Raw genomic sequence first — 17,414 nt, 5'->3', positions numbered from 1 at the left:
TTTCTATTCTAATTTTTTTTTTTTTAAGTGAGCTGTTAAGAGCCACTATAAACATCCTAAATATTGTGTCCATTTGTAGCAGTATTGTATGTTTCTAATCTCAAATTATCTCACTCTGGTCTTCAAGCCGTTCAGAATAAACCAGCTTGACCCTGGCATGGCTTCCTGCTCTTTCTCCAATCAGCACTCTTAAGAACGTGCTGCTGTTTTATTTGCATTAAGCTGCCTAACCAGTTTTCTTGCAAGCCTAAGGGATTAAATTTTACTTCCCATTTCCTTACCAGAGATGAAGTCTCGGAGTGCTTTTCTGTTGTTTACTTTGGGAGCAGAGGGTTCTGGCTCTGCTAGTTCTCCTGTGTAGAGCCGCTAAGAGCCAGGTACACGGTGTCTGCTCTGATCTTACAGCAGTGTCTCCGGGGGGAAACCTGGTCATGTTAAAACACAGCCTACTTTTGTTCACTTTTGGACTAACTTTAACTGGAAAACCTTTTGGGATAAAAGGTAAGCTTTCTGTTTTTCTTACGTACTCAGAAAGTTTCTCCAAGTCTTTTTTTTTTTTTCCCCCTCTCTGATCCTGATGATAATGATGCACATCTTTCAAATCACCACTCCTCCCAGGTATTAGGCTGTTAACTGACCTGCTAATCGAGAAACTCTGCTTCAAGAAAAAAATGTCTAGAAAAAGTTTACAGGTTGAGACTTATCATAGTTGAGCTCTTTGTGTCTTTTTTTTTTTTTAATGTAAATACATCATCTTCAGTACAGGACACTGGTTGTGACAGCTGCAGTTACTGTCACTCTCATTGATAGTAAAGGCCAGAGGAAAAGATTTTGATCTTCAGTAATATGAGGGAAATTCCTACAGTTTTAGTTTAGTTCCTCATTAACTAACATTAAAGATTTGGATTTGAATTTCAAATGTAGGCGCAGCACCTGAAATGTTTCTTGGAAAGTGATATTTTTATGATGTGCATGAAAGATGGATTCCTGCTTTTGAGTGTTAAGATTGAAATGGTTAGAACTGTGTTTCCACTGTTAGTTCAACATACCTTACAAAACAGAATGGATTTTGTGATTTAGAGAATAGAATTGCTGGAGATTAAGAGCAAAGTCAGAAGTAAATACTGAGTGATTATATTCTTTGCAGACCTGTTTGCTAACAGCAGCTCCTCCATTTTGATTGCAATGGCAGCCTTTTATGTTAAATATATGCTACCTACACCTAGCTTTTAAAAATCCTGATGTTATCTAATGGGGAGAGATCATTGTTACACTGAAGAGTCCTCCTCCTTGCTTTGAATGGGTAATTCTGTGGCTTCTTTGCAATTATGAATTCCTTCCACAGACATGTGGGAGGCTGAGGGTGACTTTGTGCTACTACGAGTGAGAAGAAATCTCTGTTTCCTTATGAAAGAAAAATTTAAGAAGCATAAAGCACTTTCACTGTTAAAAGCCATGCTATTGTTGATTCTGTTAGCTGTTTAAAAGGAATGGTTTTCTCTGTTGATCAAAGTCAACAAAATTAAAATGACAAAGTTACAAAGCTAATAATCCAAGTTAGAATCTGTGACAATTTGTTTTTAAGTAATTTGATAGTTTTTCTTTCTGTCCTCCAGAAAACCTCAGCTTTAATCTGAAGTTACCTTTTTAAAAATCAGTTTGGCCATACCTAAATTATTATTTCATCACTATCAAACATGCACTGAACACAGGGGGGTTGAGGATCTTTTAAAATGTTTGTTCTTGGGATTTTCTGTGATGTTATTTGCTTGAATTGCTTGAGAGATTAATTGAGAAATTAATATTTCCTAGCAGTAGTTAATTGGGTTTCAGAATGTCTATATGAAGGAATGACCACAATTTATTATCCCAGTTATAAGTAACTAAGGCAAAGAGTTAAAGCCAAGATTGGCAGCCAGTTTAAGAAAACTTTTGCTTGAATTTGCAGGTTTTGGCAGCTTACAGCAGTGGTGGTGTAGACATGAACCTGGCAGACAGGCACAACAGGTTGAAAATACAGTTGTATGTTGAAAATAAATACATGAGGCTGCAGATACCTAGTTAGAACAGTCAGAAATTAGGAATATGTTGGCAATGGATGAAAATGTTGATTTCTGTGACTTTCCTAACATAACCCAAGAACTCTGGCAAAGGCAGAACACACCAAACTGAGCATGTACTGGATAATAGATTAGTTATCCTTTCTGGTTCTTTAGAATTCTCAAACTTTATTTTTAGGTGCATCTTCTGAACAGCCATCCAGGCTTTCTGCATTTGAAATAATTATTCCTCAAAGACTGACAGGCAGAGAGAAACATCAGCCATTTTTTCACGAGGTTTGTTATTCTACCTGATTTTTTTTTCCCTCTGCTGTTGCTGTTTTTCACAATACTATCCTATATGTCACACACCAGGTGTGGTCCATGCAGATTACTTTTGTGCAGCCATGTGCCCCACTCTCTCTCTTCAGATTCTTAGTGTTTTCAACTAGTTTAGAGTAAATGTGTTCCCACAAAGGTCTGTGACTTCACTCTAACTTAATGCCTTCAAACTTCTAGTCCTGCTAACAGCCTTCTAAGACAGAAGTAAGAAGGAAGATGAGGAATTTTTTCCATTTCCTCCAAGTCAGATTAGATGTGGACCTCTGACTTGAATTAATGTCCATGCTGTACGTGTTCTTGTGCTCACTGTACCTGGTCTTTGACAACCAAAGGGTTTCAAGCATTTCAGCACCTAAAGAGCTGGTGCTCATTTTGTACAAATGGTGACACAGCCACCCAGGTTAAAGGAATGAGTTGGAAAAGAAAGATCTGAGCCTTCATTCTTCAGTTCTGAGGTAACTTCCCTTTGCACCAGATAGCAAGTTCAGTTACTGAAGTACCTGTTAACAAACTAGCATGAGTCACCCTTGTGCAAAGCAATTAAGGAAGGGAGAAGCTTTGAGTGCTTCTGGCTGCCAGTGGTTTACACAAGGAGTGTCACAAAACATGCTGTAGATGTTGGGCAAAGGGAGCACACATGGACTGTGCCCAGCCTGGGGAAGAGCCACCTTCCTCCCAGCTGTAGCTTCCTCCTCTCTACCAGCATCTGAGGACCACCTCTTCCTGACCCTACAGAACTATAGCATGGTGGCTACTTTTAGTTGTATCAACACCCTTTTTGTTGCTGTTCACTTAATAGCACAAGTTTTACATTTTCTCTTTTTTTCCCCTGTAGATTCTTTATTTTTTGTTTTACATTCCCTCCACAAATCCCTAATGGCAGACACAATTTCTTGTGTAGCTCGTGGACTTTTTCATTCTGTCTTCTACAGGAAAATTCATAGCTTAGTAGATTTTAAACTTTCTTAGGAAAGAATAGCTGGGCCTCTTCTGTCAAAGAAAACATGGAACTGACAAAACCAAGTAGAACTAATTAAGTGGTATCTTTTTTTCTGTTTTCAGGAGTATTCAGATGACAACCTTTCTTACTCAATTAAAACCAGAAATGGAACATACCTCCTAAAACTGAAGAAAAATAAGTATGTGATAGAATCTTCTAATAAATCATTCCATCTTGGGATTTAGTTGCATACAGACAAGTATTTTTATGCTGAAAAAAAAATAATCAGAAAAAAGCATTTAAATGGCAGGTTGTAGTAATTGCAAAGTTACTCTTAAATAGTGTCTCTTTTGTGGCACTAGCTTGCAAATAGAAGGGAATAGTATTTTTATTTTTATATATATATATATATATATATATTTTAGCACCACAAGACAGCAGATTTCAGAAAATCCTTATAGAAAACTAGAATTCAGCTCAACATTAGCTCTTTAGTAGTGGGGATGGGAGGGTTGTTAGCCATGTGGTATTTGAAGAAATTGATCTGTTATTGTTGTTCCTCATTCCTTAGCCTGTAATAATGCAGGCCCTGATATAACATAGTCTGCTCAAATCCTACTCTATGGACACTTTATTTAAAAGATTTCAACAGACCTTCTTTTCCAAATAATGCAACTCATTTTTTAGGTACTTTGTTTCATCTCCGTGGCTTTTTATAATAATTTAGGATGAGTATGCTGCTCACAGAATGTAGTACTTACTAGGATTCTTGACTTATTTCTTGCTTTCTAGACTGTTAAAAGAGCAGTAGTTTATTTTTGTTTCCAGAAAGCTTGTTAGTGAAGACTTTATCCTATATACATATGGGAAAAATGGGAAACTGGAGGCAACACAACCCAAAACCAAGGTATTGTACATAATAACACTCCCCTGTTGTTTAAAGGTTTCCTCAAACAAGGGAAGCCAAGCTTTATGAATTTAAGGCCATAATAACAATTTGATAGAACTAAGGATGACAACATGGATGTATAAGCATCTAAGCACGTTTTCAAAGCAGAAGTGAATGCACAACCACTCATTCAGAATGTCTTCACATCTCTATAATAGGGGAGCAAAACTCAGCTACATTTTTGGCCACAGAGGGGAAAATGTGAGTGGGGCACATAAATGATCTATAGAAGAAAAATGTATTGGCTGGGAAAGAGACTTTGAATTTTCCCTGTTGTAGCATTTTTTAACAGTTACCACTGATAGAAAACTAAAGGTTCTATGTCCTGTGAGGGAGTGGCTGTTTATGGTGATACAGCATCCCTGTTCTCTGAGCTGTGAAAGGAGATGCCAGGAGATCACTCCAAGACTGAATCTGAGCTACCTGATTGTCACCTTGGGATAGTGTGCAATTAAAGGTACAATGACAGCATTAGAGCTCTTGCAGTTTCAAGATCCTGAATGAAACAAGCCTTACAAATGCCTCTGTATTTAATTTCAACCTTCAACTACAGGTGACCTCGGTGAGACGTAACTGGGTGCTTGGTGGGGAAGATCTCGTAGCAGCCTTCCAGTACCTGAAGGGGCTACAGGAAAGCTGGGGAGGGACTTTTTACAAGGGCTTGTAGTGAGAGGACAACGGGTGATGGTTTTCAACTGGAAGAGGGGAGATGTAGGTTGGACATTATGAAGAAATTCTTTCCTGTGAGGGTGGTGAGACCCTGGCCCAGGTTGCCCAGAGAAGCTGTGGCTGCCCCATCCCTGGCAGTGTTGAAGGGCAGGTTGGATGGGGCTTGGAGCAACCTGGTCTGGTGGGAGGTGTCCCTGCCCATGCAGGGGGGTTGGAACTCCGTGATCTTTAAGGTCCCTTCCAACTCTAACCATTCTATGATCTCAGATCAGCCTTTGAGAGGAGCCTGTTTAAGAACAGGATGAGCAGTGTAGATGAAGAGATTTTGTTAAGAGATGGTGATGGGTTAAACTAAAAAGCTGGTTGTTTCCCAGAACCAATGGAACAAATGCTGTTGTAGTTACTTACGTCCAGTAGTATTTTACTCCAAGACAGTTTGGATTACTTTTAAACCAGTGAACTCTGAACATTTGTAAGAGCCAGCCTTAATGGCATGCAAATAAATAGGCTGGTTAGAAAATAAGTTTTCATTTGAAGGCAACAACCTTATTTTGTCATTAATTATGTGGCTGGGTTGCATTTCAGGCACACTGTTATTACCATGGCACTGCTGAAGGAATTGTTGGCTCAATGGTTGCTCTCAGCACATGTGATGGGCTCAGGTACTACCTCTTGCTTTTTACTTCAGGATAATTAATTGTGCAGTACCAAAGTAAAATAGTATAAGAACAGTTGCTATTCATCAGACAGCTGGAGAGAAAACACTGTCCTATCTTGCAGTATTTATTTTTTTAAATTTCACCTTTGGATGAAGCTGAAACTCCTTACAAGTTTTACAGCTTCCCTTAACTACCACCTTTTTCCCCCTTTTCCAAAATTCCTCCACAGAAAACAGTAACATAAGAGAGAGCATAGTCCAAATCCAGGCAGAACACAGGCATGAACTGAGGCCTCTATTAATTGCTGTGAATGTCCTGACCAGAGACACCTTCATGGAAGAAATGCTATGCAGTGAAGCTTCTGCTGAACTTAACACCCTCCTGGTGAACAACTCTGTCTTACAAATGGGCATCTTTCAAAAACAAACCATTTATGTGAAAACATTCTGATTAGATCGGAAACATTTTTGTGTTTGGTTCATATACAAGAAAACTACATTCATTTTAAAGACTGATTGATTGATTTGAAGCCAGATCAATGTATAAAAGATGGTGGTGTTCTCCCCATGGAATCTGTCCATGTGAGTTGGCAAAATGAGGTGGCATGTTACAGCAAATTGTGCAGATATCCAGATGTCCATGTTTCCCTGCCTTCATTGAGCATGGCTCTTCAGCTGGACTTTGGATATACTTGTTGCTTGTAATAGCCTGGTTCAGTCTGACATCTGTTTGACAAGCAGGACGAGGCAAATGGGATGAAGTTCACCCCCAGATCTTTCATGTATGGTATCCCAGTGAGATGCCACTCACAATAAATAATGACATTTCCTGGCATTCCTTTAAATGAAGCATAAAATGGTCAATATGTTTGTCTTTCAGGAAATGCTGGGTCTGACTAAGCAGAACAGGTAGTTCATTTGGGCTGTTCTGCAAACTTACATGGACTCAAATCCTTTGGTTACCTTGAACTTACATTTTTGAGCATTTTCTTTCACAAGATGTTAACTAGAGAACTTGTTTTCTAAATATATTTTTGATATTCTGGAGAAGCAAGATAATAACTTCTGAAAGATTCTAGTACAGCAACTGGGCATGTACCAGGTATTGCTGAGTCCTGGACAAATGCAAAATCTTTATTCTAAGCTGCACTCAGCACTGTAATGTTTGCCCTCACAAACACCCTGGTGACTGCTTTTAGATTTTCTTTCTGTCTTAGAAGTTGTATTTTTCTAAAATGCTAGTTTACATTATGGGACTAGGAGTGATACTGGAGATAAGGACTAAAAGAGACTCTGCCTCAGCTCTACTCACAATCCAGACTCATTTAGAAACATTTTGGCTTTCCCACCAAATGATTAAAGGAGCCAACGCTTTTTTGTGATCAGGTATTTTAAATAAGTTCTGTTTTGTCTTTGGAGATCCTGCATTTGAGCTTTCCCCCTATACTAAGATAAATGAAGATAGTAATTTATTACAACACAGTGGTATGAACAGTTCTAGTTTTTAAGTATTCACTTGTCATTCACTCACCTACTCATAATCATGAGGGAAAAACTGTGGAATAATTTCTCATTCTTTTATTATTATTAGAGGAATTCTCTACATTGGTGGCAAATGGTATGGAATGGAGCCACTCAACACATCCAGCACGTTTGAGCATGTGTTTTACCTGTTAGAAGACATGCAGGATGTCCCCTTCCAGTGTGGGGTGCTGAATGGCAGCCTTCACCACGAGATGTTTGTGGAGCAGTCTGTGAAATATGCTTTTTCATCAAACAGTACCTCTAGCAGGGAAAAGCTTTTGAGGGTAAATAACTTCCTCTTTCTCTCTTGAGAGCTGCACTCCAAGCCAGCTCCTCAGTCTGCTCCAGCAGCCAAGGGTCTCCAGAGCTCTTGCTTTGGCATGGTGTCATCACAGGTGGGTTTGGCCTGGCAGGCCACTTCCTTGTTGCCTCCATTTTCACTCCCCAAACTGGTGGGAGTACTGCTAAGGAAATCCTGAAGCAGAAGAACAGCACAACAGGAATTTAACATAGCTTGAAGCAATCCTTTGGCAGAAGAGGTCTGCCCAAGGTGGTCGTGGGTGTGAAGCTGCCATGAAAGGTGTGAAGCTTCCATTCAGCTCATGCATCCCTGAGCTGATGTGAATTTCTGACACACAGATATGTGGAATTCTAAGGCAGATTGGCTTTTGAGGTCACATCTAAAAAAAAAATAAATACATAACTGCTTTATAAACTCATGAAATTAAAATAATGAAAAAGATTAGTAAAAACAACTTGAAATCATTAATAATTATGTTAACTTACTGTGCTTTCTAATTTGCAGAAGAAGAGAGCTGTCCTGCCACAGAAAAGCTATGTGGAATTATTTGTGGTTGTGGATAACAACAGGGTAATGATCTCATCCAATTCTATTTTATATCAGTGTATTTTATATCAACGATTAATTCTTTCTCTGATCTTCTCTTACAATATTTTACAGTTTGTGCTGAAGAAATCTGATCCTGCTGCAGTGCAAAAGGAAACAGTTGAGCTGATTAATTATGTTGATGGGGTAGGTTTGATAAGTTGCTGAGATTCTGTAGTTTCTTCTCTATCATAGTTTTCAGAAGAGCAGCTAATGCAGTAAATCTGAGCAATGGTGTTCTGAAACTGTATTGGGAAGTTACACAGCAACTTGGAACATATTTAAGGTACCTCATGGATCTATGCATGAGGCTTATAGAGGTACAGATAGAGGGAGAGATGCCAAGTGTTTTTAAACCCTGTGGTCCCAGACTTCAGCTGCTCCAGGAAATTGAGGTCTCCAGTAGGTTTTCCATACCCAGGAAAAAGTATTTCTCATGTTTGTAGGTCTTTTTCTGTGAACAATCCCACAAGCTCTCTGGTCATCTGCTCCCAATTTTGCCTCAAGACAGTTAGCTAAGGAAATGAATGAACACGGTCTTTCCAAGTTCTCCAACTGAAAGATATATTTAGGAACTCCATTAAGTTGACTGCCTTCAGTCAGATATTCTTTCCTCACATCAAACTCTTAACTATTCCAAGAAACTAAAGTTATGTCTTAGTCATTATGTTCAGCTTAGTGTTTACTCAGTAGTTGTGATGTAGTAGTTCATAACTCAACTGAAACAGCCTGAGGGACCATAATTATCCTTATTTTTTCAGATGTACAGAGCATTAAACATCCAGATTGTGTTGGTTGGATTAGAGATCTGGACAGACAGAAACCGCATATCTGTAATGAATGGCTCAGCTGGAGATGTGCTGGGAAGATTTGTGACTTGGAGACAGAAAGATCTTCTTAAAAGATCACGAAATGATGTTAGCCATCTCATAATGTAAGTGTTCATTCCATGGAAATGCTGCCAGTGTGGGGAATTTGTCAGATGCTGGGTTTGTGTATGACTGAAAATATAACCAGAGTAAAATTCACTCCACTTCCGAACTGTTCTAACCTGGAAAAATGTCAAGAAGGTATAATGAATTATTTCTAGATAATCAACTCCAGGTGGCTTTGCTTGAGCAAGGAGTTGGACCAGTGACTTCCAGAGGTCCCTTCCAACCTCAGCCATTCTATGAACTCAAAAGCAGATTTAGGTGATCGGTCATTATTTCCAAGCTCTGATATTGAGATGTTTATTCTTTATTACAGTGAAACCCTGATATGATAATAAATTTCTTCTTGACTTCAAGAAGACCAAGCCTTGACTTGCAGTATTTGTTTCACGCTCATTGGTGTCTTTTAATAGAAATGATGAACTTTAGCCCCTCTTTCAACACCTCCAAACTGCTTTTGTTGCAGAGGGAGAAGTTCTTACAGGGGATCCATTGGAATGGCTTTTGTGGGCACTGTCTGCTCCCAGCTCCAGGGGGGGTCAATTAGCACTGTAAGTACATTATGCTGCAGTTAATGGAAGAAACTAGCACAGGAACTGCCATACTATCATAGATGTGCTGGTAGTGAGACCAAGAGGTACCTCAACACAGGAGGCCTTTCCCCTGTGTTGTAGATGCTGCTATTGCCAAACTTTGCTTCCAGGGAGGTACCTTCCAGAACATCCCAATAAATATCATGCACTTTGCTGACCTATTTGCTCAAGTCACTCAGGTCTTGGAGTCCCACAGTTTCTTTCATGGGGTTTCTGATGTAAAGACCTGTGCATATTTTTATACTTCTTGTTTTTTTCCCAAAAAAGTCTGTTTCCAATTTCTCTCTTCATCACATTCCAGTCCATTTGGCTGATCTAGTCCTGTAAGAATCTTCTAATCACCTTTTTGTAATTAATCTAGCTCAAGGTTGTATAAGAAAAGCCTATTTTTGTAAGGTTAAGGTTCATAACCACAATGTTTTTGGGATGTGAATGCAGCTACAAAATAATGTGTATTTTTTGACTCTTTACCTGGATAGACAGTGGACATAGTGCACTCTCTTCCCAAGCATCTGGAATTTTCCACAATGAGGCTCTAATTTTAGGCAAGAATTTTAAATTTGGCAAAATTAGATAGAAACTAGTTTTTTCTCCTTCCCCTTTGGGGCAGCACTTATTAATGTCTTTTTGTATTTTTTTAACACTGATTTCTCTTTACTAGTTGAATCATAACAAGGTGTTACATCATGCTACAGTAGTTGCACATGAACTGGGGCATAATCTTGGAATGAAACATGATGATAAAAGGTGTCCTGGATCCTTTATTATGCACAGCACAGATAAGTAAGATTTACAGGTGTTGTTTGTTTGTTTGTTTTTTAATTTTGATACCTATTATTTATCTGCAGTGACTATGCCTTATAAGCTGTAAAACTCCAACAAATCTTGAAGAACTTTTGTGAACAGGCAATGCTTTGAAAGAGATGAATTCACAGACTTAGGCCTTGGCATCATCTTCATTCGTTTGAAATGTTATCTGTTTTCTGATCCAGTCTTTCTTTATTTGTATCATTCCTCAAAAGCTATTTGGATTTTCTTAATTTTAATTAGTTTTAAGGATAGTGTATTGCTGGGGTTTTCTTTACCCTCCTGAGAATGCTTTACATGTAGTCACTGGGTTTGTGCAAACGTGCATCCTTCATGTGGATTCTCTTCACAGTTAATTTAAACAAAACTTCTTGGCCTGTTTCTTCCAGCCCATTTGTTTGGCTTCCCCTTTAAGATAAAAACATCATATCATTTTATCCATCCATATTTGTATTAAAAAATCAGAGTGATTGAACACTGGACAAAACTACTGTAAGAAGATGCATTTCTGAGTTCTTAGGGACTCTAAGTTCAGGTGAATGTTATTCTGGAAAGGATTTTTTAATCAAGCATTTTTAGATTCACTACAGACAAGCAATTTCTAAGGGCTGTTTTATATAGGACACCAGAATGGATCATCTGATGATGCCTTTTCCTTCTGAAAGTACTTTTAATTATGTTCTATATAGTATTTTTAACTTCTAGCACTGTAATGCAAAAGACAGTAAAAAAAAATCTACGTCCTGATCTCCTAGCACTATAAAACCATGGTATTTATTACAAACTGACAATATTTTAAGGGCTTGGGTTGTATTTTTTCCTGCAAGCAGAAGATTTTTAATTAAAAAAATATGCTTTCCAGTGGATCCAGGAATTTCAGCACCTGCAGTGCTGACGACTTTGAGAACCTTATTCTAAATGGAGGAGGAAACTGCCTTAGAAATCCTCCCAAAGCAAGTAATGTTTACAAAGAACCTGTCTGTGGCAATAATGTGGTTGATAACAATGAAGAATGTGACTGTGGCAAACCCCAGGTAACGAATGAAATTCAGCTGGTTACCTGTTGTATATTATATTACGTTAAGTTATATTGTTATATACCTGATTGGCATTAATATCTAAGGAGTTTTCCTTGTAGATTTACACTGTTGCAGGCAACATGAAGATTTATTTTTTTCAAAGCCTAAATTCATACTTTGACTGTGATTTTAATTCAGTTAAGGGCTTCAGGATTTCACAGAACTTCAAGCTAATACTTAAGAAAGAAGTGAAGTTCAGTGCAGAGCATGTGGAAATGCCATTGTTTTTTGTCCTGCTTTTAGCAACATGGATATTTCTGTTACATAAAAGAGATGACTTGTCTATAGAACAATTACAGATGTGCTAACTACAACCCTTAAGCTTAGATCAACCCAAAATTTTATTGTCAAAACGTCCCTCAAAGAATGGGATATATTGAGTTGTTCTTTAGAAAATTAAGTGTCTCAAAAAAAGACACCAGTAAATCAAAAGGCTGTCAGCAAACCCTGGTCCCATCGTATAGGCCTTCTTCTAAGTCATGAAAAGACACCAACATTTCTCTACATCAAGCTGCTCCTGTGGTGGAAAAATAAGATGGGAGAAAGGGTGATAAGAAGTGTTAATTTTTTGAAATGGTCTGTTTATTTTAGTGTCCACTTAAAGTGTAAACCTGTGCCATGACACATCAAAACAGGTGGTTTCCTGATGTATTAAAAAAAAATACAGCCAAACTGCAAGCTGGTTTCTGTTAGAAGGCTGCCAACCTCAGCCCATGGGAGAGTGATGGTGTATGCAAAGTTTGGTTTGTTGGTGCACTTTCCTGGCTACATAGTGAGGTAAAAACATTGTGTCCCCTTACCCCTGGTATCTCTTCAGGAATGTACTAACCCTTGTTGTGATGCTGCAACCTGCAAACTCACGCCTGGATCCCAATGTGCTCAAGGAATGTGCTGCCAAAACTGCAAGGTAGGCAATGCTTTATTAAGCTAAATTGATGTTCTTTACTAGTATTTTTAAATGTTTGAAAAGAGCTATCACGGTATTCTTGACATATTTTCACATTATCAAACTACATTTGTGTCTAACAACTCCTGGCCAGTAGCTTAGAAATGGGAAGTCATCTCCATGTCATCCCTCGTGGGAGGCAGGAGCAATCAGGGACTCAGGGATCTCCATTAAGCAACACCAAGCTTCTCCAAAGTCCAGGACAGCTGGATGCTTTTTAATTTGTACTTGTCTATGCGTTTCTTGGATATTTGTTAAGATACTGATCTGAGAAACTGTTTTGCCTCCCTTAAAATCACAGAAGGTTCCCAGTTCTCGTTGTTTCAAGCTGGACCTTCCGCTGTTGCAAATAAAACTAGGGTGGCATTCCTCTCTGCTTCTAGTTCAAAGTGGCAGGAGCAGAGTGCAGATCCCAAATGGATGTCTGTGACCTCCCTGAATACTGCAATGGAAGCAATGCCTACTGTCCAGAGGATGTTTACATCATGAATGGTTTCCCTTGTGACAACATGAAAGCCTATTGCTACTATGGAGTATGCCAGAGTTTTGATTCACAATGTGAAGCTATTTATGGAAAAGGTATGTTTAGAATTTAATATAAAAAGCCCTGGAGTCCCCTAACAGACATTTCTGATGTTCCTTTTCCTTATATTTTTTAGGACAGGATAGTGGCTTACTGATATTCACTCTTTTTCATACAGGGGCACGAAAAGCACCTGATCTGTGCTTTGAAAAAGCCAATATTAAAGGAGATAGGTTTGGAAATTGTGGAATGAGAGGTGGAGTGTACAAGAAATGTCCTGTTCAGTAAGTCACCAGCAAATAAAAGCTAAATCTTCAATGCACAAACTGAATTCTGTTACAAACTCTTAAAGGATGAGATGCAAAAGAATTTTTCCTTGGGATGCAAGCTAAAAAGTTGGACTGGAGGGTGTATTTGTAGTAGTACTAAGGATTTTCTGTTCACCTTGTATCTGAGTGTCCTTTGTTCCATACAGGCATAGTCTGTGTGGCAAGCTGCAGTGCACATCTGTTAGTCTCCAAAATCTTCCTGCTTGGAGTGTGGTCAATAATGCATCAGGGGTTTTATGCTGGTCTTCTGACTTTGACTTAGGATCAGATGTCCCTGATCCTGCTCAAGTTCATGATGGAACAGCCTGTGGAGAAAGGAAGGTAAGATGAATCACAGCAGCATTACAGAATACATTCAACCAACTGGAAAGTTCATAGCTGTCAAAAGCATTACACAGCTCTCTCATCTGTGTGCCACACGAGAAAAAAACGTGCCTTGTGAGATACACAAACACACACAACAATTGATTAGCTCTTCAAAAACTGGGACACTACAAATCAGTGAACTGCTTTATCAGTTATTCAAACTCCTCCATCAAAATGCATCTATAGAGGTATAAAAATCTGAGACAAGTAACAGCTTTGAAACTGTGAAGTACTCAATGTTCCATCAGCTCCTTTTCTTGACATTTAAGCAAAAGCTGTAGGCTTGTAAACATATACATCTATATAGTATATTTCTAAAAGAATGGGATTTTTTTAAAGTTTTGTGCTTGACAGACACCAAATCCTTTTTCCAGGCCTGTGTGGGTTTTGAATGTGTTGATGCAAGTTATCTGGGCTACAGCTGTGATGTAAAGCAGAAGTGTAATGACAATGGGGTGAGTAGATGGTGTTTTCATGCCCTGTTCCTAGAAGACAGAGACAGGGGGGAAATCCCTGCATAAAAGCAAAAACCAGCCAGGTGGCTTTCTTTTTTTTCTGATCTAGATTAGAAGTCCACTTTTTCAACTGTAATTCATGCAGCCTCTTAGTACTGCATTCATAAACCTCTTAGTACTAATACTGAAAGATGTTTCTTCTAAACTTTCCCAGGGATTTTTCAAATATTACTGAGCTGTCACATTGTACAAGGAAAATATTCCTCTAAGTCTAGTGATTCCTGATTTATATATTTCTCTGTGAAAAATTAAAATGGAGTCCTGAGGTGGTAAAACTGAGAGGTTCTGTGACTCTGAGGAGGATTGTAATCTGTTGTAGGCAAAGAAGTAAACTATAGAGAGGATTAACTTCTGGTATCAGTGTCACGGTGTCACTCCGTGTTCTGGGATGTTATGGAGGGGAGAGCTTGTCCCCCAGCAACACCATGCCATAACTTCTGTTTCCACGGGCAATTCTTAGTGTGTAACTAAATATATACTGGAGGTTGAAAGTGGCCTCTTCCAGAAAGGTGTTGTTGGTTGACTAATCCCTGTTGTGTCGACTGTAGGTGTGTAACAACCTCGGGAACTGCCACTGCAATTCCGGGTGGGCGCCTCCCTTCTGTAACCAGTCTGGCTACGGCGGCAGCCTTGACAGTGGCCCAGCCCACACAGGTAGGGTATGAAACTGACCTTCCCTCTGCCCCCAGTGCCTGAGGAAATCATCTGCTAACAACAGAGGGGTTTTCCAGTCTCTTTTCAACTGTTTGGTTTTTTTTTTTCCCTACTGCACTTAGTCATGGGCTGACCTGAGGAACAAACATTATTATCTGATGTGTGCGTTTGCAGGCACCAAGGAAGTTGGTCCAAGGGAAAATGTGGCCCCTGTTTTGTCAGAGATAAAGAGTAATCCATCAGTTGCTTAGAATGACTGTTGCATTTCTTAAATAGTGAGATATTTAGGTATTTAATTAGGTATTTAAAACAGAGGTCTGATCAGATGGATGTCATAGAGGAAGACTAGGGGTCGAGAATGAAACCAGCAGCCTTCATACCTGGGAAGGGTCTGTCAGGAATGAGAGGGGTCAAGGAAATGCAGCATTTGGCTCATGTAAGAGTCATGGGATTCTGCAAAGGGAAAATGGAGTAGATTTTGCTGGTCTTCACACTGAGAGACCATGCAAATGTTTTGCATTTGCTAATAGCTTAGGAAGACTAAGGTCCAGTAGCAGGAGATGTCCCTGCTCATGGCAGGGAGGTTGGAACCTGATCATCTTTAGGGTCCCTTCCAACCTTAATCATTCTGTGATTCTAAGAGAAAGAAGACATGCAGATCAGTTGTAGGTAAGCCAACAGAAAATTAATTTTTCTGCTTTAGAATTCTTGAAATAATAATATAGAAAGGGAAATAGTTTGTACATCACACAGCATGGGCTGGGTAAGGCAGAAAGAACTTGTGATAAGGCCAATTCCTACTTTTCTGATCATAGCACTATATAAATTCGAGTGGAGTGGCTAGTTTTAATCTATAAAAAAAATTGAATTCTGTCACTTTTACAACAGAGGAAGGTGTTTTCAGCAGGAAAAAGTGTTAACATGAGGTTAAAGGAGATTACTGTCTGACCTGATTTCAATTCTTTTTCTCTAGATACATCACTTCGGGATGGTCTGCTTATTTTTTTCCTCCTCGTGCTGCCATTAGTGATTGTTACTGTATTAGCAGTAATTAAGCGTGATGCAATAAAAAGGAAGTTTTGCAGGAAAAGCAGAAGACAACACAGGTACTTCACTTACTACAAAAGCTGTTTCAACACTTGAGAGCAAGCTCCAGATTCATTCAGCAAGCCAGTTAGGTGCTATAGCTATCCAAAGAATTCCAGACCTCCTAATAGACTTCCCTGCAATTAGTAGTACTTGGTAGTTTAGTAGCCAGTACCCTGCTACTCAGCAGTTTAATCCAGATGTTCCAGTTGTCAGTCCTCAAGCATTGCTTTCCCTAATTCACTGCACTTTCCTAATTGTTACTGATAATTGTATTGCACGGACACAGGGGTATAGAACAAAGAAATTATTTGGCAAGGTCAGGAGAAGGTGGAGCTGGAAACAGAATCCAGATCTCTGAGCTCTAGTTTTCATCCCTTGAAAAATGCCACATCCCTGAAGGCAGATAAACCAAAGAGGGATTTCCCTGATGATGTGCTTTTTATTTCAGGGATAACAATGTGCAGCAACCAAAGGAAAATAACAGACCAGGTGAAAACACAATAAATAATCAGGTAAGATAGATGCTTAATTGCATCATTTCATGTTGAACAATCCAAATTATACAGCACCTTTTCTCTAACACAGTTTTTCATAACTTCGTGGCTTTTCAATACATGGAAACTATCTGGGTTTTCAAGTATTTAAGATAATTTATCATGTGTTAGACAGGAATTCTGTTCAGATAAGTATGAAGACTGTCACAGGAAATGAAAATTAGTCCTAAAATACCAGTAGCTTAAAACTGGATAATTAGCCACACTTTGAAATCTGTGGGTTTTGTGAACTCCATTTTTTTCCTGTCTTTTCCAGCCTGCCACAGCAAGCCCTGAATGTTTTACCATATCACATTTCCCTGCTCCAAGGTTTGTAGCATTTAAACCCTTCTCTGATTCCTGCTTGCTGTGCTTCCATTGCTGTGGCAGTGGAAGTGAAGTTCCTCATTTCTCATGCCCTGCTTAGGAGGCTTTTTCATGCAGCATCATAGGAGATAAAAGATTCACTGCTGGAAGGAGAAAGTGCTGTTTTCCTGCTTGCAGAGAAACCAGCACAATGGCACATGTAACTGCTGCTAGGGAGAGGGAGGGACAGAGTTAAATATATGTATAAATGCTAGCAACTGTTTAAAGAATGGGTTTAGAAATCCCAGTTGTCTCAAGTCTAGAAATACTCACAAGAAGCGTTTTCCACACTCCAGGCAGCCAGTACAAACCTCATTTCCTGCAGTTCCCTCAGGACCTCAGCAACCTGCTGTCCCACCCAGGCCAACTGTCTGAAAAGCCTCCTGGGAACCCTCAACCAATTCTGACAAGTCACTGGTCTGAACAAAATGAAAGACTGCAATCCTCCAGCCCCTCTCCCTGTGCAGCCAAAACACCTTCTAAAAGCACGTACCTCTGGAAAAGACTTGATGCCAAGAGGCACTGAATGCAGATTTTTTTGGTAACATCCCCTGGGTTTGTTAATTGCTGCTGGCTGAATTTGTGCCTCTTCTACCTCACCTCTTGATGTCCCAGAGTCTCAAAGAAACAAACCACCTCTGTTGTTACAGAAAATGTGGTATATCTGGTGATACA

The 17,414-nt window shown here is 39.2% G+C and overlaps 1 protein-coding gene across 1 annotated transcript; it reads left to right on the top strand.

Annotated features, from left to right (window-relative positions):
* Positions 1 to 211: 211 nt before the first annotated feature.
* On the top strand, positions 212 to 17,193 carry LOC127383627 (disintegrin and metalloproteinase domain-containing protein 9-like). The gene is made up of 22 exons (XM_051616824.1): positions 212 to 501; positions 2,239 to 2,336; positions 3,444 to 3,520; positions 4,150 to 4,228; positions 5,525 to 5,601; positions 7,189 to 7,405; positions 7,927 to 7,992; positions 8,083 to 8,154; positions 8,769 to 8,941; positions 9,406 to 9,490; positions 10,194 to 10,315; positions 11,202 to 11,373; positions 12,236 to 12,325; positions 12,748 to 12,943; positions 13,066 to 13,171; positions 13,363 to 13,537; positions 13,957 to 14,037; positions 14,646 to 14,751; positions 15,725 to 15,857; positions 16,289 to 16,352; positions 16,651 to 16,703; positions 17,036 to 17,193. The coding sequence occupies exons 1-22, from the start codon at positions 432 to 434 to the stop codon at positions 17,112 to 17,114; spliced, it is 2,391 nt and encodes a 796-aa protein (XP_051472784.1). The 5' UTR covers positions 212 to 431; the 3' UTR covers positions 17,115 to 17,193.
* The last annotated feature ends 221 nt before the right edge of the window (positions 17,194 to 17,414 follow it).

Source organism: Apus apus, chromosome 4, assembly GCF_020740795.1.
Source record: "Apus apus isolate bApuApu2 chromosome 4, bApuApu2.pri.cur, whole genome shotgun sequence".
NCBI lineage: Eukaryota > Metazoa > Chordata > Aves > Apodiformes > Apodidae > Apus > Apus apus.
Note: the sequence above shows the minus strand (reverse complement) of the source record. Positions and strands in the feature narration are given on the sequence as shown.

Bases quoted from the DNA above. Each gene is read 5' to 3' on its own strand.
- LOC127383627 (XM_051616824.1), top strand. From the start codon at position 432: ATGTTAAAACACAGCCTACTTTTGTTCACTTTTGGACTAACTTTAACT. The intron at 7,406-7,926 runs GTAAATAACTTC...TCTAATTTGCAG, and splicing joins GCAGGGAAAAGCTTTTGAGG to AAGAAGAGAGCTGTCCTGCC. The intron at 14,752-15,724 runs GTAGGGTATGAA...CTTTTTCTCTAG, and splicing joins CAGTGGCCCAGCCCACACAG to ATACATCACTTCGGGATGGT.